Source organism: Panulirus ornatus, chromosome 18 (genome assembly GCF_036320965.1).
Source record: "Panulirus ornatus isolate Po-2019 chromosome 18, ASM3632096v1, whole genome shotgun sequence".
NCBI lineage: Eukaryota > Metazoa > Arthropoda > Malacostraca > Decapoda > Palinuridae > Panulirus > Panulirus ornatus.
The window spans coordinates 43,276,601-43,298,714 of record NC_092241.1 but is presented as its reverse complement, the minus strand read 5'-3'; the positions used below and the strand labels follow the sequence as shown (position 1 = coordinate 43,298,714).

At 41.8% G+C, this 22,114-nt stretch overlaps 1 protein-coding gene across 2 annotated transcripts in view; it reads left to right on the top strand.

Annotated features, from left to right (window-relative positions):
• Nucleotides 1-21,842, top strand: part of TyrRS-m (Tyrosine--tRNA ligase, mitochondrial) — a 196,533-nt gene extending 174,691 nt beyond the window's left edge. The window contains exons 10-12 of one of the 2 annotated variants that reach the window (XM_071673002.1): nucleotides 20,024-20,209; nucleotides 20,618-20,743; nucleotides 21,752-21,842. In XM_071673002.1, coding sequence (XP_071529103.1) covers nucleotides 20,024-20,209; nucleotides 20,618-20,743; nucleotides 21,752-21,801 — 362 coding nt within the window. In that variant the 3' untranslated portion in view covers nucleotides 21,802-21,842. Of the gene's footprint in view, nucleotides 1-20,023; nucleotides 20,210-20,617; nucleotides 20,744-21,751 lie in introns of those variants that run through there. The other variant, XM_071673004.1, reaches the window with a different exon arrangement.
• The last annotated feature ends 272 nt before the right edge of the window (nucleotides 21,843-22,114 follow it).

Here is a 22,114-nt window from a genome sequence, read left to right as displayed (position 1 = left end):
TGCTTTCTCAACCATACTCTTTTTATGACCACATATCTCTCTTACCCTTTCATTACTTACTTGATCAAACCACCTCACACCACATATTGTCCTCAAACATTTAATTTCCAATACATTCACCCTCCTCCATACAACCCTATCTATACCCCATGTCTCATAACCATATGATATTGTTGGAACTACTATTCCTTCAAAGCTAATGGGGAGGTGATAACAAGTAGTGGTGATGTGAGAAGGAGATGGAGTGAGTATTTTGAAGGTTTGTTGAATGTGTTTGATGATAGAGTGGCAGATATAGGGTGTTTTGGTCGAGGTGGTGTGCAAAGTGAGAGGGTTAGGGAAAATGATTTGGTAAACAGAGAAGAGGTAGTAAAATCTTTGCGGAAGATGAAAGCCGGCAAGGCAGCAGGTTTGGATGGTATTGCAGTGGAATTTATTAAAAAAGGGGGTGACTGTAGTGTTGACTGGTTGGTAAGGTTATTTAATGTATGTATGACTCATGGTGAGGTGCCTGAGGATTGCCGAAATGCATGCATAGTGCCATTGTACAAAGGCAAAGGGGATAAGAGTGAGTGCTCAAATTACAGAGGTATAAGTTTGTTGAGTATTCCTGGTAAATTATATGGGAGGGTATTGATTGAGAGGGTGAAGGCATGTACAGAGCATCAGATTGGGGAAGAGCAGTGTGCTTTCAGAAGTGGTAGAAGATGTGTGGATCAGGTGTTTGCTTTGAAGAATGTATGTGAGAAATACTTAGAAAAGCAAATGGATTGGTATGTAGCATTTATGGATCTGGAGAAGGCATATGATAGAGTTGATAGAGATGCTCTGTAGAAGGTATTAAGAATATATGGTGTGGGAGGCAAGTTGTTAGAAGCAGTGAAAAGTTTTTATCGAGGATGTAAGGCATGTGTACGTGTAGGAAGAGAGGAAAGTGATTGGTTCTCAGTGAATGTAGGTTTGCGGCAGGGGTGTGTGATGTCTCCATGGTTGTTTAATTTGTTTATGGATGGGGTTGTTAGGGAGGTGAATGCAAGAGTTCTGGAAAGAGGGGCAAGTATGAAGTCTGTTGTGAATGAGAGAGCTTGGGAAGTGAGTCAGTTGTTGTTTGCTGATGATACAGAGCTGGTGGCTGATTCATGTGAGAAACTGTAGAAGCTGGTGACTGAGTTTGGTAAAGTGTGTGAAAGAAGAAAGTTAAGAGTAAATGTGAATAAGAGCAATGTTATTAGGTACAGTAGGGTTGAGGGTCAAGTCAATTGGGAGGTAAGTTTGAATGGAGAAAAACTGGAGGAAGTAAAGTGTTTTAGATATCTGGGAGTGGATCTGGCAGCAGATGGAACCATGGAAGTGGAAGTGAATCATAGGGTGGGGGAGGGGGCGAAAATCCTGGGAGCCTTGAAGAATGTGTGGAAGTCGAGAACATTATCTCGGAAAGCAAAAATGAGTATGTTTGAAGGAATGGTGGTTCCAACAATGTTGTATGGTTGCAAGGCGTGGGCTATGGATAGAGTTGTGCACAAGAGGGTGGATGTACTGGAAATGAGATGTTTGAGGACAATGTGTGGTGTGAGGTGGTTTGATTGAGTAAGTAATGTAAGGGAAGAGAGATGTGTGGAAATAAAAAGAGCGTGGTTGAGAGAGCAGAAGAGGGTGTTCTGAAATGGTTTGGGCACATGGAGAGAATGAGTGAGGAAAGATTGACCAAGAGGATATAAGTGTTGGAGGTGGAGGGAACGAGGAGAAGAGGGAGACCAAATTGGAGGTGGAAAGATGGAGTGAAAAAGATTTTGAATGATCAGGGCCTGAACATGCAGGACGGTGAAAGGCGGGCAAGGAATAGAGTGAATTGGATCGATGTGGTATACCGGGGTTGACGTGCTGTCAGTGGATTGAATCAGGGCATGTGAAGCGTCTGGGGTAAACCATGGAAAGTTGTGTGGGGCCAGGATGTGGAAAGGGAGCTGTGGTTTCGGGCATTATTGTATGACAGCTAGAGACTGAGTGTGAACGAATGGGGCCTTTGTTGTATTTTCCTAGCGCTACATCGCACACATGAGGGGGGAGGGGGATGGTATTCCATGTGTGGCGAGGTAGCGATGGGAATGAATAAAGGCAGACAGTGTGAATTGTGTGCATGGGTATATATGTATGTGTCTGTGTGTGTATATATATGTGTACATTAAGATGTATAGGTATGTATATTTGCGTGTGTGGACGTGTATGTATATACATGTGTATGGGGGTGTGTTGGGCCATTTCTTTCGTCTGTTTCCTTGCACTACCTCACAAACGCGGGAGACAGCGACAAAGCAAAATAATGAAAAAAAAAAAATATATATATATATACAGCGCTGGTGGCTGATTCATGTGAGAAACTGCAGAAGCTGGTGACTGAGTTTGGTAAAGTGTGTGAAAGAAGAAAGTTAAGAGTAAATGTGAATAAGAGCAAGGTTATTAGGTACAGTAGGGTTGAGGGTCAATTCAATTGGGAGGTGAGTTTGAATGGAGAAAAACTGGAGGAAGTGAAGTGTTTTAGATATCTGGGAGTGGATCTGGCAGCGGATGGAACCATGGAAGCGGAAGTGGATCATAGGGTGGGGGAGGGGGCGAAAATTCTGGGAGCCTTGAAGAATGTGTGGAAGTCGAGAACATTATCTCGGAAAGCAAAAATGGGTATGTTTGAAGGAATAGTGGTTCCAACAATGTTGTATGGTTGCGAGGCGTGGGCTATGGATAGAGTTGTGCGCAGGAGGATGGATGTGCTGGAAATGAGATGTTTGAGGACAATGTGTGGTGTGAGGTGGTTTGATCGAGTAAGTAACGTAAGGGTAAGAGAGATGTGTGGAAATAAAAAGAGCGTGGTTGAGAGAGCAGAAGAGGGTGTTTTGAAATGGTTTGGTCACATGGAGAGAATGAGTGAGGAAAGATTGACCAAGAGGATATATGTGTCGGAGGTGGAGGGAACGAGGAGAAGAGGGAGACCAAATTGGAGGTGGAAAGATGGAGTGAAAAAGATTTTGTGTGATCGGGGCCTGAACATGCAGGAGGGTGAAAGGAGGGCAAAGAATAGAGTGAATTGGAGCAATGTGGTATACCGGGGTTGACGTGCTGTCAGTGGATTGAATCAAGGCAAGTGTATGGGGGTGGGTTGGGCCATTTCTTTCGTCTGTTTCCTTGCGCTACCTCGCAAACGCGGGAGACAGCGACAAAAAAAAAAAAAAAAAAATATATATATATATATATATATATATATATATATATATATATATATATATGGGAGGGTATTGATTGAGAGGGTGAAGGCATGTACAGAGCATCAGATTGGGGAAGAGCAGTGTGGTTTCAGAAGTGGTAGAGGATGTGTGGATCAGGTGTTTGCTTTGAAGAATGTATGTGAGAAATACTTAGAAAAGCAAATGGATTTGTATGTAGCATTTATGGATCTGGAGAAGGCATATGATAGAGTTGATAGAGATGCTCTGTGGAAGGTATTAAGAATATATGGTGTGGGAGGCAAGTTGTTAGAAGCAGTGAAAAGTTTTTATCGAGGATGTAAGGCATGTGTACGTGTAGGAAGAGAGGAAAGTGATTGGTTCTCAGTGAATGTAGGTTTGCGGCAGGGGTGTGTGATGTCTCCATGGTTGTTTAATTTGTTTATGGATGGGGTTGTTAGGGAGGTGAATGCAAGAGTTTTGGAAAGAGGGGCAAGTATGAAGTCTGTTGGGGATGAGAGAGCTTGGGAAGTGAGTCAGTTGTTGTTCGCTGATGATACAGCGCTGGTGGCTGATTCATGTGAGAAACTGCAGAAGCTGGTGACTGAGTTTGGTAAAGTGTGTGAAAGAAGAGAGTTAAGAGTAAATGTGAATAAGAGCAAGGTTATTAGGTACAGTAGGGTTGAGGGTCAATTCAATTGGGAGGTGAGTTTGAATGGAGAAAAACTGGAGGAAGTGAAGTGTTTTAGATATCTGGGAGTGGATCTGGCAGCGGATGGAACCATGGAAGCGGAAGCGGATCATAGGGTGGGGGAGGGGGCGAAAATTCTGGGAGCCTTGAAGAATGTGTGGAAGTCGAGAACATTATCTCGGAAAGCAAAAATGAGTATGTTTGAAGGAATAGTGGTTCCAACAATGTTGTATGGTTGCGAGGCGTGGACTATGGATAGAGTTGTGCGCAGGAGGATAGATGTGCTGGAAATGAGATGTTTTAGGACAATGTGTGGTGTGAGGTGGTTTGATCGAGTAAGTAACGTAAGGGTAAGAGAGATGTGTGGAAATAAAAAGAGCGTGGTTGAGAGAGCAGAAGAGGGTGTTTTGAAATGGTTTGGTCACATGGAGAGAATGAGTGAGGAAAGATTGACCAAGAGGATATATGTGTCGGAGGTGGAGGGAACGAGGAGAAGAGGGAGACCAAATTGGAGGTGGAAAGATGGAGTGAAAAAGATTTTGTGTGATCGGGGCCTGAACATGCAGGAGGGTGAAAGGAGGGCAAAGAACAGAGTGAATTGGAGCGATGTGGTATACCGCGTCTCAGAAGGCAGGCAGGCAGGCGGCCATTAGTGGAATCCAAAAGTACCGGATGAGGGTTATACGAGGCAGAACATCAATTATCCAGGAGGATGGCACTGAGGAGAGATCCTAGGAGACTCGACGCTGCGTTCGAATCTGTGGACAACGGCCGAGCTCATAACGTCTTCGATGTGGCCCGGGCTATCGTGCCAGCCTATGCGGCACTTTCAGCAACCCGGAATTATTCCCTGAAACAACGCTTGGAAGGAGGCAGAAGTGATATTGTGACAGTGATTGTGTCAGCGTCGCGTCGCCTCGCCGCAGTGTATCGAGACAGACTTCCCCAGAACTTTTTAAAGGGGAAGTAAATGTTTATAGTTGTGTTACTGGAGTGATAGTTTTCATGCATGGTGTTTTGACAAGAAAATAGTGAAGTTGGAGAAAACTGTAGCTTAGACATTGAAGCTTATTGATTCAGTGGTGATATCGATGAGAACTGCTATTGACGTTTGTGTGAATAAATTGTACACTTTCCTTTTCCATAGCCAGAGGTTGAACCGCTATTGACGTTTGTGTGAATAAATTGTACACTTTCCTTTTCCATAGCCAGAGGTTGAACCATTATGTGACGTTCATTTTTTCATTCATTTCAAGCTAAAAGTTTGTTTTCTAAATTGTTTCTTACATTTTTCATATGTATATATATGTATGTGTGTGTGTGTGTGCGTGTGTGTGTGTGTGTGTGTGTGTGTGTGTGTGTGTGTGTGTACATATATGTATATTATCCCTGGGGATAGGGGTGAAAGAATACTTCCCACGTATTCCTCGCGTGTCGTAGAAAGCGACTAGAGGGGACGGGAGCGGGGGGCCGGAAATCCTCCCCTCCTTGTATTAACTTTCTAAAATGGGAAACAGATATATATATATATATATATATATATATATATATATATATATATATATATATATATATATATATATATATATATATATATATCCCTGGGGATAGGGGAGAAAGAATACTTCCCATGTATTCCTCACGTGTTATAGAAGGCGCCTAAAAGGGAGAGGAGCGGGGGCTAGAAACCATCCCCTCCTTGGATTTTAGCTTTCTAAAAGGGGAAACAGAAGAAAGGGTCCCGTGGGGAGTCCTCATCCTCTTCGAAGGCCCAGGTTGTGGTGTCTAAATGTGTGTGGATGTAACCAAGATGAGAAAAGAGGGGAGATAGGTAGTATGTTTGAGGAAAGGAACCTGGATGTTTCGGGTCTGAGTGAAACGAAGCTCAAGGGTAAAAGGGAAGAGTGGTTTGGGAATGTCTTGGGTGTAAAGTCAGGGGTTAGTGAGAGGACAAGAGCTAGGGAAGGAGTAGCACTACTCCTGAAGCAGGAGTGGTGGGAGTATGTGATAGAGTGTAAGAAAGTAAACTCTAAATTGATATGGGTAAAACTGAAAGTGGATGGAGAGAGATGGGTGATTATTGGTGCATATGCACCTGGGCATGAGAAGAATCATGAGATGCAAGTGTTTTGAGAGCAGCTGAGTGAGTGTGTTAGTAGTTTTGATGCACAAGACCGGGTTATAGTGATGGATGATTTGAATGGAAAGGTGAGTGATGTGGCAGTTGAGGGAATAATTGGTGTACATGGGGTGTTCATTGTTGTAAATGAAAATGGTGAAGAGCTTGTAGATTTATGTGCTGAAAAAGGACTGATGATTGGGAATACCTGGTTTAAAAAGCGAGATATACATAAGTATACGTATGTAAGTAGAAGAGATGGCCAGAGAGCGTTATTGGATTACGTGTTAATTGATAGGCGCGCGAAAGAGAGAATTTTGAATGTTAATGTGCTGAGAGGTGCAACTGGAGGGATGTCTGATCATTATCTTGTGGAGGAGAAGGTGAAGATTTGTAGAGGTTTTCAGAAAAGAAGAGAGAATGTTGGGGTGAAGAGAGTGGTGAGAGTAAGTGAGCTTGGGAAGGAGAATTGTGTGAGGAAGTATCAGGAGAGAGTAAGTGCAGAATGGAAAAAGGTGAGAGCAAAGGACGTAAGGGGAGTGGGGAGGATTTGGATGTGTTTAGGGAAGTAGTGATGGCTTGCACAAAAGATGCTTGTGGCATGAGAAGCGTGGGAGGTGGGTTGATTAGAAAGGGTGGTGAGTGGTCGGATGAAGACTTAAGATTATCAGAGATTCATTTGGACGATTTTTGCTGGGAAATAGCGCAAATGACCGGGAGATGTATAGAAGAAAGAGGCAGGAGGTCAAGAGAAAGTTGTAAGAGGTGAAAAAGAGGGCAAATGAGAGTTGGGGTGAGAGAGTATCATTAAATTTCAGGGAGAATAAAAAGATGTTTTGGAAGGAGGTAAATAAAGTGTAAGACAAGAGAACAAATGGGAACATCGGTGAAGGGGCTAATGGGGAGGTGATAACAAGTAGTGGTGATGTGAGAAGGAGATGGAGTGAGTATTTCAAAGATATAGGGTGTTTTGGTCGAGGTGGTATGTGAAGTAAGAGGGTTAGGGAGAATGATTTGTCAGACAGAGAAGAGGTAGTAAAAGCTTTGCAGAAGATGAAAGCTGGCAAGGCAGCGGATTTGGATGGTATTGCAGTGGAATTTATTAAAAAGGGGGTGACTGTATTGTTGACTGGTTGGTAAGAATATCTGATGTATATATGACTCATGGTGAAGTGGCTGAGGATTGGCAGAATGCATGCATAGTGCTTTTGTACAAAAATAAAGGGGATAAAGGTGAGTGCTCAAATTACAGAGGTATAAGTTTGTTGAGTATTCCTGGTAAATTATATGGGAGGGTATTGATTGAGGGTGAAAGCATATACAGAGCAGACTGGGGGAAGAGCAGTGTGGTTTCAGAAGTGGTAGAGGATGTGTGGAACAGGTGTTTGCTTTGAAGAATGTATGTGAGAAATACTTAGACAAGGAAATGGATTTGTATGTAGCATTTATGGATCTGGAGAAGGCATATGATAGAGCTGATAGAGATGCTCTGTTGAAGGTATTGATAATATATGATGTGTGAGGTAAGTTGCTAGAAGCAGTGAAAAGTTTTTGTCAAGATTTAAGATGTTCTCAGTGAATGTTGGTTTGCAGCAGGGGTGAGTGATGTCTCCATGGTTGTTCAATTTGTTTATGGATGGGGCTGTTAGGTAGATGAATGCAAGAGTTTTGGAGAGAGGGGCAAGTATGCAGTCTGTTGTGGATGAGAGGGCTTGGGAAGTGAGTCAGTTGTTGTTCGCTTATGATACAGCACTGGTAGCTGACTCCGGTGATAAACTGCAGAAGTTGGTGACTGAGTTTGGCTAAGTGTGTGAAAGAAGAAAGCTGAGAGTAAATGTGAATAAGAGCAAGGTTATTAGGTTTATTAGGGTTGAGGGACAAATAAATTTGGAGGTAAGTTTGAATGGATAAAATGTGGAAGAAGTAAAGTGTTTTAGATATCAATGAGTGGATTTGTCAGCATATGAAACCATGGAAGCAGAAGTGAATCACAGGGTGGGGTAGGGGGCGAAGGTTCTGGGAGCGTTGAAGAATGTGGAAGGCAAGAACATTATCTCAGAGAGCAAAAATGGGTATCTTTGAAAGAACAGTGGTTCCAACAATGTTATATGGTTGTGAGGCATGAGCTATAGATAGGGTTGTGCAGAGGAGGGTGGATGTGTTAGAAATGAGATATTTGAGGACAGTATGTGGTGTGAGGTGGTTTGATCGGGTAAGTAACGAAAGGATAAAAGAGATGTGTGGTAATAAAAAGAGTGTGGTTGAAAGAGCAGAAGAGGGTGTATTGAAATGGTTTGGTCACATGGAGAGAATGAGTGAGGAAAGATTGACAAAGAGGATATATGTGTCAGAGGTGGAGGGAACGAGAAGTGGGAGACCAAATTGGAGGTAGAAGGATGAAGTGAAAAAGATTTTGAGCAATTGGGGCCTGAACATACCGGAGGGTGAAAGGTGTGCAAGGAATAGAGTGAATTGGAATGATGTGGTATATCAGGGCCGACGTGCTGTCAATGGATTGAACCAGGGCATGTGAAGCATCTGGGGTATATCATGGAAAGTTTTGTGGGGCCTGGATGTGGAAAGGGTGCTGTGATTTTGGTACATTACACATGACAGCTAGAGACTTGGTGTGAACGGCTGTGGCCTTTGTTGTCTTTTCCTAGCGCTATGTCGCATGAATACGGGGGGGATTGCCATTTCATGTGTGGCAGGGTGGCGGCAGTAATGGATGAAGGCAGCATGTATGAAAAGGTACATGTGTATATATGTATATGTCTGTGTATGTATATGTATGTATGTGTTGAAATGTATAGGCATGTGTATGTGCGTGTGTGGGCATTTATGTACATGCATGTGTATGTGGGTGGGTTGGGCCATTCTTTCGTCTGTTTCCTTGCGCTACCTTGCTAACGCGGGAGAAAGCGACAAAGTATAATAAAAAAACTACATAAACACCCATACACACACATAAACATACTCATACATTTCAATTTATGCATATATATATACACACACATATATACATATATACACATGTACATATTCATACTTGCTGCCTTCATTCTATCATTAATCATATCATTATGAGACTGACAAAAAAGAAAAAAATAAGTGGTCCAAGACTCATCTTATCCAAGACATACCCCGCCATGTAACCCCCCTAATCACTCTCCCTTTTGATGGTTATTGTTGGTCAGGCCATTGTGTTGTCTATGTTGTTAGACATCACATGGTACTTGTGGGGTGATGTTGAGATTTAGATAACTTTATTAGATATTGGCACTTGATGAGGTGGATTGTCTCCACAAATCATGTCATGCTACATGTATAGAAAAATACATGTTAAATGAAATTATATGAACTCCTACTGAGGAGCAATTTCACCTTCATATATGTACACACATATGCACACACATACACACACACACACACACACACACTTATGTGTACATACACACATATACTTCTTCCCTTTCTTCATATTGATCACTGCCTCCCGCATTACCAAGGTAGCACCAGGAATAGATGAAGAAGAGCCACATCTGCTCTCATCCATTCTCAAGCTGTCATGTACAATGCACCGAAACCACAGCTCCCAATCCTTATCCTGTCCCACAGAACACACCATGGTATACCCCAAATATTTCAGATGCCCTGGTTCAGTCCTTTGACAGCATGTTGACCCCTGTATACCACATTGCTCCAATTCACTCCATTCCATGCATGCTTTTCACCCTCCTGCATGTTCAGGCCCTGATTGTTCAAAATCTTTTTCACTCCATCCATCTATCTCCAATTTGGTATCCCCATTCTCCAATCACATATATAATCTTTGTCAGCCTTACCTCACTCATTCTCTCTACATGTCCAAACCATTTCAGCCCATCATCTTCTGCTCTCTCGATCATACTCTTTTTTTATTACCACACGTCTCTCTTCCCTTTCATTACTTATTGATCAAAGCACCTTCCATCCATATTGTCCTCAAACATTTCATTCCAAACACATCCACCCTCCTCCATACAACCCTACCTATAGCTCATGCCTCACACCCATGTAATATTGTTGAAACTAATATTCCTTTATACATACCCATTTTTGCTGTACCAGATAATGTTTTCTCTTTCAACATTTTCCAGCACTCCCAGAACCTTCAGCCCCTACCCCACCCTATGACACTTCTGCTTCCATAGTTCCATTTGCTTCAATGTCCTCTCCCTGATATCTAAAATGCTTCACTCTCTAAAATTTTCTGCATTAAAACATACATCCCAGCTTGTCCCTCAACTCTGCAAAACCTGATGACCTTGATTTTATTCACATTCACTTTCAAATTTTCCTTTCACATATTCTTCCAAATTCAGTCACCAGCTTCTCGACCACACATCTCTCCTCTCTTTCATTACTTACTTGATCAAAGCACCTTCCATCCATATTGTCCTCAAACATTTCATTCCAAACACATCCACCCTCGTCAATACAACCCTATCTATAGCTCATGCCTCACACCCATGTAATATTATTGAAACTAATATTCGTTTATACATACCCATTTTTGCCGTACCAGATAATGTTTTCTCTTTCAACATTTTCCAGCACCCAGAACCTTCAGCCCCTACCCTGCCCTATGACACTTCTGCTTCCATAGTTCCATTTGCTTCGTTGTCCTCTCCCTGATATCTAAAACACTTCACTCTCTAAAATTTTCTGCATTAAAACATACATCTCAGCTTGTCCCTCAACTCTGCAAAACCTGATAACCTTGCTTTTATTCACATTTACTTTCAAATTTTCCTTTCACATATTCTTCCAAATTCAGTCACCAACTTCTCCAGTTTCTCATCAGAATCTGCCACCAGTGTTGTATCATCAGCAAGCAACAACTTACTCAATTTCCAGGCCCAATCATCCCCCACAGACTGCATACTTGCCCCTCTCTCCAAGACTCACACATTTACTCTCACCTACCCATTCATATACAAATTAAACAGCTATGGTGATATCACACACCCCTGCCGCAGACCAACCTTCTCTTGGAATCATTCACTCTCCTTTCTTCACACTCATACACAATCCTTCAACCCTTAATAAAAACTTCTCACTGCTTTTAACAGCTTATTGACCACTCTGTATATCCTTGAGACCTTCCACAATACATCTCTATTAACACTATCATATTCTTTCTCCAGATCTGTACATGCCACATACAAATAAACTATTTCTGTGTTTCTCATGTGCATTCTTTAAAGCAAACACCTGATTCACACATCCTATACCACTTTTGAAACCACACTGCTCCTCCCCAATCTGATGCTCTGTACATGCCTTCAACCCTTTCAATCAATGCTTTCCCTTACATACAACTTACCAGGTATTCTCTACATACTTATAAACTTTATCCCCCTTGCCTTTATACAGTGGCACTGTACATGCATTCCACCAATCCTCAGGCATTGTAGTATAATACATACATATATAGGGTGGGGGAGGGGGCGAAAATTCTGGGGGCCTTGAAGAATGTGTGGAAGTCGAGAACATTATCTCGGAAAGCAAAAATGGGTGTGTTTGAAGGAATAGTGGTTCCAACAATGTTGTATGGTTGCGAGGCGTGGGCTATGGATAGAGTTGTGCGCAGGAGGATGGATGTGCTGGAAATGAGATGTTTGAGGACAATGTGTGGTGTGAGGTGGTTTGATCGAGTGAGTAACGTAAGGGTAAGAGAGATGTGTGGAAATAAAAAGAGCATGATTGAGAGAGCAGAAGAGGGTGTTTTGAAGTGGTTTGGGCACATGGAGAGGATGAGTGAGGAAAGATTGACCAAGAGGATATATGTGTCGGAGGTGGAGGGAACAAGGAGAAGAGGGAGACCAAATTGGAGGTGGAAAGATGGAGTGAAAAAGATTTTGTGTGATCGGGGCCTGAACATGCAGGAGGGTGAAAGGAGGGCAAGGAATAGAGTGAATTGGAGCGATGTGGTATACCGGGGTTGACGTGCTGTCAGTGGATTGAATCAAGGCATGTGAAGCGTCTGGGGTAAGCCACGGAAAGCTGTGTAGGTATGTATATTTGCGTGTGTGGACGTATGTATATACATGTGTGTGGGGGGGGTTGGGCCATTTCTTTCGTCTGTTTCCTTGCGCTACCTCACAAACGCGGGAGACAGCGACAAAGTATAAAAAAAAAAAAAAAAAAAAAATATTGAATATCCTTACCAACTAGTCAACAACACAGTCACCCCCTTTCTTCATAAATTCAACTGCAATACCATTTACTCCAGCCACCTTGTTGCATTTCCTCTTATACAAGGCTTTAACCATCTCTTCTCTCATCACCAAATCACTCTCCATAACTCTCTCACTTCGCATACTACCCCAGCCAAAATACCTCTCTATCATCAACTACATTCAACAGTCTTTCAAAATATTCACCCCATCTCCTCACATCATCATTACCTGTTATCATTTCCCCTTTTGCCCTCTTCACCAGTGTTCCCATTTGTTCTCTTGTCTTTCCCACATTATGCACCCATTTCAAAACTTCTCTTTATACTTCTTAAAGTTTAATGATACTATCTCAGCCCAATTCTTATTTTTTTTTTTCTTTGTCGCTGTCTCCCGCATTTGCGAGGTAGCGCAAGGAAACAGACGAAAGAAATGGCCCAACCCACCCCCATACACATGTATATACATACACGTCCACACACGCAAATATACATACCTATACATCTCAATGTACACATATATACACACACACAGACATAAACATATAAAAACATGTACATAATTCATACTGTCTGCCTTTATTTATTCCCATCGCCACCTCGCCACACATGGAATAACATCCCCCTCCCCCCTCATGTGTGCGAGGTAGTGCTAGGAAAAGACAACAAAGGCCCCATTCATTCACACTCGGTCTCTAGCTGTCATGTAATAATGCCTGAAACCACAGCTCCCTTTCCACATCCAGGCCCCACAGAACTTTCCATGGTTTACCCCAGACGCTTCATATGCCCTGATTCAATCCATTGACAGCACGTCGACCCCGGTATACCACATCGATCCAATTCACTCTATTCCTTGCCCGCCTTTCACCCTCCTGCATGTTCAGGCCCCAGTCACTCAAAATCTTTTTCACTCCATCTTTCCACCTCCAATTTGGTCTCCCACTTCTCCTCATTCCCTCCACCTCCAACACATATATCCTCTTGGTCAATCTTTCCTCACTCATTCTCTCCATGTGCCCAAACCATTTCAAAACACCCTCTTCTGCTCTCTCAACCATGCTCTTTTTATTTCCACACATCTCTCTTACCCTTACATTACTTACTCAATCAAACCACGTCACACCACATATTGTCCTCAAACATCTCATTTCCAGCACATCCACCCTCCTGCACACAACTCTATCCATAGCCCATGCCTCGCAACCATACAACATTGTTGTATACCCTCTTTTTCAACCCACATACCTTCCTTTTGACCTGCTCTCGCTTTCTTTTATACACCTTCCAATCATTTGCACTCCTTCCCTGTAAGTACCACCCAAACACTTCTCTTTTCTCTTTCACCTGCAGCATTAGTTCTTCATCCCACCACTGACTACCCTTTCTGATCTGCATACCTTCCACCTTTTGCATGCCACATGCATCTCTTGCACATGCCATCACTCCTTCCCTAAATACCTCCCATTCCTCATCTACTCCCCTCGCTTCATTTACTCACCTTCTGGCATTCTACAGTCAGTCTCTCCTGATATCTCTTCACAGAAGTTTTCATTTCAAGCTCACTTACTCTCGCCACTCTCTTCTCCTCAACATTGTTTCTTCTATTTCAAAAACCTCGAAAGATTTCCACCCTTGTTTCCACAAGATAATGATCAGACTTCCCACCAGCTGTCTCTCTCAGAATATTTACATCCAAAAGTCCCTCTTTTACATGCATATCAATTAATATGTAATATGATAATACCCAGTGACCATCTCTCCTACTTACATACATATACTTGTGTATATTCCTCTTTTTAAACCAGGTATTTCCAAACATACATATACTTGTGTATATTCCTCTTTTTAAACCAGGTATTTCCAAACATACATATACTTGTGTATATTCCTCTTTTTAAACCAGGTATTTCCAATCATCAGTCTTTTTTGGCACACAACTCCCCAAGCTCTTCTCCATTTCCATTCATAACACTGAATAACCCGTAAACCCAAATTATACCCTCAGCTGTCATATTACTTACCTTTGCATTGAAAGCACCCATCAAAACTGCTGACACATACTCACTGGTTCCCAAAACACTTGCCTTTCATGATCTTTCTTCTTGTGGCCAAGTGCATAAGCACCAATAATTACCCATCTCTTGCCACTCACTTTCAGTTTTACCCTCATCACTCTAGAATTAACTTCCTTACACTCTGCCGCACACTGTCACAACTCCTGCTTCAGTAGTGCTACTCCTTCCTTAGCTCTCATCTTTTCACTAACCCCTGACTTTGCTCTTAAGATATTTCCAAACCATTCCTCTCTTTTACCCTTGAGCTTTGTTTCACTCAGAGTTAGAACATATTGGTTGCCTTTTGCAGACATACTACCTTTTTCCCCTCTTTTCTCATCTTGGTTACCTTCACTTACATTCAGACACCCAAGTCTGAGCCTTTGAGAAGGATGAACACTCCCCAGCTGGCTCCTTCTTCTATATCCTCTTTCAGAAATTGAAATACAAGATGGGGAGGGTTTCCAGTCCCCCTATTTCTACCCCTTTAGTCACCTTCTACAACAAATAGGGAATACAGAGTTAGAATTCTTTCTCCTCTACCTCAGGGATACATATATTTTTTTCAAACTTGATCATTGTTTCCAGTGTTAGCAAGGCAGCACCAGGAAACAGATGAAGAAAAGCTCATCTTCTCATGTTACTTATATATGCACATACACACACACATGTACATATACACTTATATTTATTTATATTTATTATACTTTGTCGCTGTCTCCCGCGTTTGCGAGGTAGCGCAAGGAAACAGACAAAAGAAATGGCCCAACCCCCCCCCCATACACATGTATATACATACGTCCACACACGCAAATATACATACCTACACAGCTTTCCATGGTTTACCCCAGACGCTTCACATGCCCTGATTCAATCCACTGACAGCACGTCAACCCCGGTATACCACATCGATACAATTCACTCTATTCCTTGCCCTCCTTTCACCCTCCTGCATGTTCAGGCCCCGATCACACAAAATCTTTTTCACTCCATCTTTCCACCTCCAATTTGGTCTCCCTCTTCTCCTTGTTCCCTCCACCTCCGACACGTATATCCTCTTGGTCAATCTTTCCTCACTCATTCTCTCCATGTGCCCAAACCACTTCAAAACACCCTCTTCTGCTCTCTCAACCACGCTCTTTTTATTTCCACACATCTCTCTTACCCTTATGTTACTCACTCGATCAAACCACCTCACACCACACATTGTCCTCAAACATCTCATTTCCAGCACATCCATCCTCCTGCGCACAACTCTATCCATAGCCCATGCCTCGCAACCATACAACATTGTTGGAACCACTATTCCTTGAAACATACCCATTTTTGCTTTCCGAGATAATGTTCTCGACTTCCACACATTCTTCAAGGCCCCCAGAATTTTCGCTCCCTCCCCCACCCTATGATCCACTTCCGCTTCCATGGTTCCATCCGCTGCCAGATCCACTCCCAGATATCTAAAACACTTCACTTCCTCCAGTTTTTCTCCATTCAAACTCACCTCCCAATTGACTTGACCCTCAACCCTACTGTACCTAATAACCTTGCTCTTATTCACATTTACTCCTAACTTTCTTCTTCCACACACTTTACCAAACTCAGTCACCAGCTTCTGCAGTTTCTCACATGAATCAGCCACCAGCACTGTATCATCAGCGAACAACAACTGATTCACTTCCCAAGCTCTCTCATCCCCAACAGACTTCATACTTGCCCCTCTTTCCAAAACTCTTGCATTTACCTCCCTAACAACCCCATCCATAAACAAATTAAACAACCATGGAGACATCACACACCCTTGCCGCAAACCTACATTCACCGAGAACCAATCACTTTCCTCTCTTCCTACACATACACATGCCTTACATCCTCGATAAAAACTTTTCACTGCTTCTAACAACTTTCCTCCCACACCATATATTCTTAATACCTTCCACAGAGCATCTCTATCAACTCTATCATATGCCTTCTCCAGATCCATAAATGCTACATACAAATCCATTTGCTTTTCTAAGTATTTCTCACATACATTCTTCAAAGCAAACACCTGATCCACACATCCTCTACCACTTCTGAAACCACACTGCTCTTCCCCAATCTGATGCTCTGTACATGCCTTCACCCTCTCAATCAATACCCTCCCATATAATTTACCAGGAATACTCAACAAACTTATACCTCTGTAATTTGAGCACTCACTCTTATCCCCTTTGCCTTTGTACAATGGCACTATGCACGCATTCCGCCAATCCTCAGGCACCTCACCATGAGTCATACATACAAATATATATACATCCATATACATATGTACACACATATGTTTAGATAAACATATATACTCATGAACAATTCATACTTGCTTGCCATCATCCATTCCTGACAAAACTTTGCCCCAAAGGAAACAGCACAAATGCCTGAAAAGAGAAAATTATAGTATATACATTATCTTATCTCCCACTTATGTAAGTAGGAGAGATGGCCAGAGAGCGTTATTGGATTACGTGTTAATTGACAGGCGTGCGAAAGAGAGACTTTTGGATGTCAATGTGCTGAGAGGTGCAACTGGAGGGATGTCTGATCATTATCTTGTGGAGGCTAAGGTGAAGATTAGTATGGGTTTTCAGAAAAGAAGAGTGAATGTTGGGGTGAAGAAGGTGGTGAGAGTAAGTGAGCTTGGGAAGGAGACCTGTGTGAAGAAGTATCTGGAGAGACTGTGTACAGAATGGAAAAAGGTGAGAACAATGGAAGTAAGGGGAGTGGGGGAGGAATGGGATGTATTTAGGGAATCAGTGATGGATTGCGCAAAAGATGCTTGTGGCATGAGAAGAGTGGGAGGTGGGCTGTTTAGAAAGGGTAGTGAGTGGTGGGATGAAGAAGTAAGAGTACTAGTGAAAGAGAAGAGAGAGGCATTTGGACGATTTTTGCAGGGAAAAAATGCAATTGAGTGGGAGAAGTATAAAAGAAAGAGACAGGAGGTCAAGAGAAAGGTGCAAGAGGTGAAAAAAAGGGCAAATGAGAGTTGGGGTGAGAGACTATCAGTAAATTTTAGGGAGAATAAAAAGATGTTCTGGAAGGAGGTAAATAGGGTGCGTAAGACAAGGGAGCAAAGGGGAACTTCAGTGAAGGGCGTAAATGGGGAGGTGATAACAAGTAGTGGTGATGTGAGAAGGAGATGGAATGAGTATTTTGAAGGTTTGTTGAATGTGTCTGATGACAGAGTGGCAGATATAGGGTGTTTGGGTCGAGGTGGTGTGCAAAGTGAGAGGGTTAGGGAAAATGATTTGGTAAACAGAGAAGAGGTAGTAAAAGCTTTGCGGAAGATGAAAGCCGGCAAGGCAGCAGGTTTGGATGGTATTGCAGTGGAATTTATTAAAAAAGGGGGTGACTGTATTGTTGACTGGTTGGTAAGGTTATTTAATGTATGTATGACTCATGGTGAGGTGCCTGAGGATTGGCGGAATGCGTGCATAGTGCCATTGTACAAAGGCAAAGGGGATAAGAGTGAGTGCTCAAATTACAGAGGTATAAGTTTGTTGAGTATTCCTGGTAAATTATATGGGAGGGTATTGATTGAGAGGGTGAAGGCATGTACAGAGCATCAGATTGGGGAAGAGCAGTGTGGTTTCAGAAGTGGTAGAGGATGTGTAGATCAGGTGTTTGCTTTGAAGAATGTATGTGAGAAATACTTAGAAAAGCAAATGGATTTGTATGTAGCATTTATGGATCTGGAGAAGGCATATGATAGAGTTGATAGAGATGCTCTGTGGAAGGTATTAAGAATATATGGTGTGGGAGGCAAGTTGTTAGAAGCAGTGAAAAGTTTTTATCGAGGATGTAAGGCATGTGTACGTGTAGGAAGAGAGGAAAGTGATTGGTTCTCAGTGAATGTAGGTTTGCGGCAGGGGTGTGTGATGTCTCCATGGTTGTTTAATTTGTTTATGGATGGGGTTGTTAGGGAGGTAAATGCAAGAGTTTTGGAAAGAGGGGCAAGTATGAAGTCTGTTGGGGATGAGAGAGCTTGGGAAGTGAGTCAGTTGTTGTTCGCTGATGATACAGCGCTGGTGGCGGATTCATGTGAGAAACTGCAGAAGCTGGTGACGGAGTTTGGTAAAGTGTGTGGAAGAAGAAAGTTAAGAGTAAATGTGAATAAGAGCAAGGTTATTAGGTACAGTAGGGTTGAGGGTCAAGTCAATTGGGAGGTGAGTTTGAATGGAGAAAAACTGGAGGAAGTGAAGTGTTTTAGATATCTGGGAGTGGATCTGTCAGCGGATGGAACCATGGAAGCGGAAGTGGATCATAGGGTGGGGGAGGGGGCGAAAATTTTGGGAGCCTTGAAAAATGTGTGGAAGTCGAGAACATTATCCCGGAAAGCAAAAATGGGTATGTTTGAAGGAATAGTGGTTCCAACAATGTTGTATGGTTGCGAGGCGTGGGCTATGGATAGAGTTGTGCGCAGGAGGATGGATGTGCTGGAAATGAGATGTTTGAGGACAATGTGTGGTGTGAGGTGGTTTGATCGAGTAAGTAACGTAAGGGTAAGAGAGATGTGTGGAAATAAAAAGAGCGTGGTTGAGAGAGCAGAAGAGGGTGTTTTGAAATGGTTTGGGCACATGGAGAGAATGAGTGAGGAAAGATTGACCAAGAGGATATATGTGTCGGAGGTGGAGGGAACGAGGAGAAGAGGGAGACCAAATTGGAGGTGGAAAGATGGAGTGAAAAGGATTTTGTGTGATCGGGGCCTGAACATGCAGGAGGGTGAAAGGAGGGCAAGAAATAGAGTGAATTGGAGCGATGTGGTATACAGGGGTTGACGTGCTGTCAGTGGATTGAATCAAGGCATGTGAAGCGTCCGGGGTGAACCATGGAAAGCTGTGTAGGTATGTATATTTGCGTGTGTGGATGTGTGTATGTACATGTGTATGGGGGGGGGTTGGGCCATTTCTTTCGTCTGTTTCCTTGCGCTACCTCGCAAACGCGGGAGACAGCGACAAAGTATAAAAAAAAAAAAAAAAATCTCCCACACCCAATCATTGTCCCCCACTTCAGTGAAGTATTGCCAGGAAACAGATCAAGAAAGGCCTCACACACACACACACACACACACACACACACACACACACACACACACACACATCTTTACCTTTGTGCCCCAGAAGCCCCTTTTATGGAGCTCACACAGTATTCAGAAAGCCAACCACATCCACTAAGTAGGGCCACATTTCAATGAGTGACGTGATGTTATGTATATTTTTGTGCGAGGTAAGCTCAAGGCATTTAAGGAGTAAGTGTCCAATGTCTTCAGTATGGAAACTGCACCTTTGACATGAGAAATATTGTGATATGTTGAATTGTTATATGTAATGTTTTAGAGATGAGATATATCTACATACCACAGTTTACATATGGTTCCCATATATCAACCTACCCCAAAGGGTTGGATGAATAGCTGGTTTGGTTATGAGCCAACTGCCTCATCAAGGAGTCAAACCTGGGCCTGTTTAAGTGATAAATCACTACACTAACATATTACACTCTGTTTTTGTGCAGGTGTTAGTGACATACTCCTTGTCTGTCTCCCTTTTTTCTCATGTCAGAATGTCTTTTCCTGCTTATATCATTCTTTCTGATTGCATTAGGATATTTGTTAATTTGTATGTTAAGTTGCTATTACTATATGTATGATAACATAAAACAGATATTATTTGGTTGTTTTTTTGGCAGGAGATGGTTTAGTATCTGCACAACGTACAACTGAGGCTTTCTATGGCAACCGACCTGAAGTCCTTGCTGAAATGACAGTGAATGAAATTGAGGCAGTTGTCAAAGCTGCCTCCTCTGCCAAACTCCTCCTGGAGCCAGGAATTTCAGTTCTCGATATGGCGCTAAAGGCTGGATGTTTTGATGAAAGTATGTTATGTACATAATAGTCAAAAAGATGTGTGATTTGAATTTTAAAATGGTGCTCATAAGATAAGCAACATACACCTAAAAACATTTACTTCTGATTGTGTAATTGATAACAGCTATTGTGGATACTGAGAGTGGTACAAGATCCATTTACTGGTGTTATTTTGAAATTGACTTTTGTAGTATGTATTTCATCCCTTAAAATGTCACATTGAATGATATGAATGTACTCATTGTTATTCTCTTGTACTCACTGTCCTCACCATCAACAATGGCTGGTTACACCTGAATTTTTCCACTTGAAAATAGGTGCTGCATATCTAGATTCAGTTTAGATGCAGTTGGCATAGTTATATACATATGTTTACTGTTAATAAAGGCAACAATCAGTCTCTTCATTATATTCAGGAAATGGTCGTCGCATCATCGAGTCTGGAGGTTTGTACATAAATCTCTCCCGTGTCAGCAATCCAGACCTGATCCTTATTCCTGAAGCACACATACTCCCTAATGGGATCACTCTAGTAAGAGTTGGTAAGTACCATAATATGTTTATAGTTTCTTCTTAGGAATTAGAATTTTATGATGCACTTGTGTTTATGATGAAATGATTATGATAAAAACCATTAGAATTATTATTTACTTTGGAGATTGAATTACACAATTAAGAATCATATAAGTTGATGATGATATATTCATTTAAAGAGTTAATTTGCTTTGGACTTAGGTGAGTGAATGAATGACCAAATAGTCTGGAAATAAAGAATTATTCAAAGGAGGGTTGCATGTATTAAGCTTTAGATGGAATAAGATACTTGTTTTACAAAAGGTAATGTTTATCAAAGAAAGGATACATTTTTTTGTAAAATATCCACTCCGATAGAAAAGTCCTAATCAAGGCCAGGCATTTTGTGAAACATTGAAAAGGTTTAGAAAAATAGAGAAGCATTCTTCCATCTGCTGCCTTCTTGTTGGGGCAAAATGAAAAGATGTAAAAAAGAGATAACAATGATTATGAATATAAGAACTATATTATACACCTCCCTCCTCCAAACCCTTTCCCCAACAGGCGTGCTCCCACCTGTAGTTCCTTTTAATATTTAGTGCTTCATAGTAAGGAAAGAATAGGTAACAGAAGAGGAGAAAAAAATATATGATGCATGTAAAGAGATGTTAAGATTAGATTGATGACTTAGTTTTAATGAGACAGAAATTAAGACTAGCATTGCTAACAAAGTGGATGTAAGATGGCTCTAGGCCCATTTTAACACTCCTGAGTCAGGACATTAGTACATTTCAGGACAGCATATCTACAGTTTAGTGTCTACCAGCATAGATTTGTAAATAACAAACAAACATATGTGAAATTCTTCATATATCACCTTGTGATAGCAGGAAGTAGCATATTGGTTGGATTGATTTTGGTTGCTAGAGAACTTTCTTCTCTTTACTGTTTTCAAACTTAATATTTAGCAGTTATCAGTAGTTATTGTATCCTCATATACGTTAAATCATGTTTTGTTGATGTGGATTTCTTTGCAGGTAAAAGGAACTACTACTTGATCAAGTGGCTCAATTATACACAGAATTAGAAAATTTATTATAATGCTTTAAATAAAAATGTAAAGTAGAACTGGTTATTATTTAACCCACATTAAAAGCCACTAAACTGTGCTCGTTTTTTGACCCACCAATGCAAAGAAGAAACCTACATTTGGAGAATGTATTTTGATAATTGTAAGCAATAAATGGCTCTGAGTTCATATGCTTGGTGATTTCGACAACTGCTTGAACTGATCTGCTCAGGTTAGTGTTTTATAATCATCCAATTAGGACTGACCAATCCTTTGAATGCTGTGTTGCTTGTGTGACCCTTTTCTCTTCTGGATTGTTAACACAATTCAC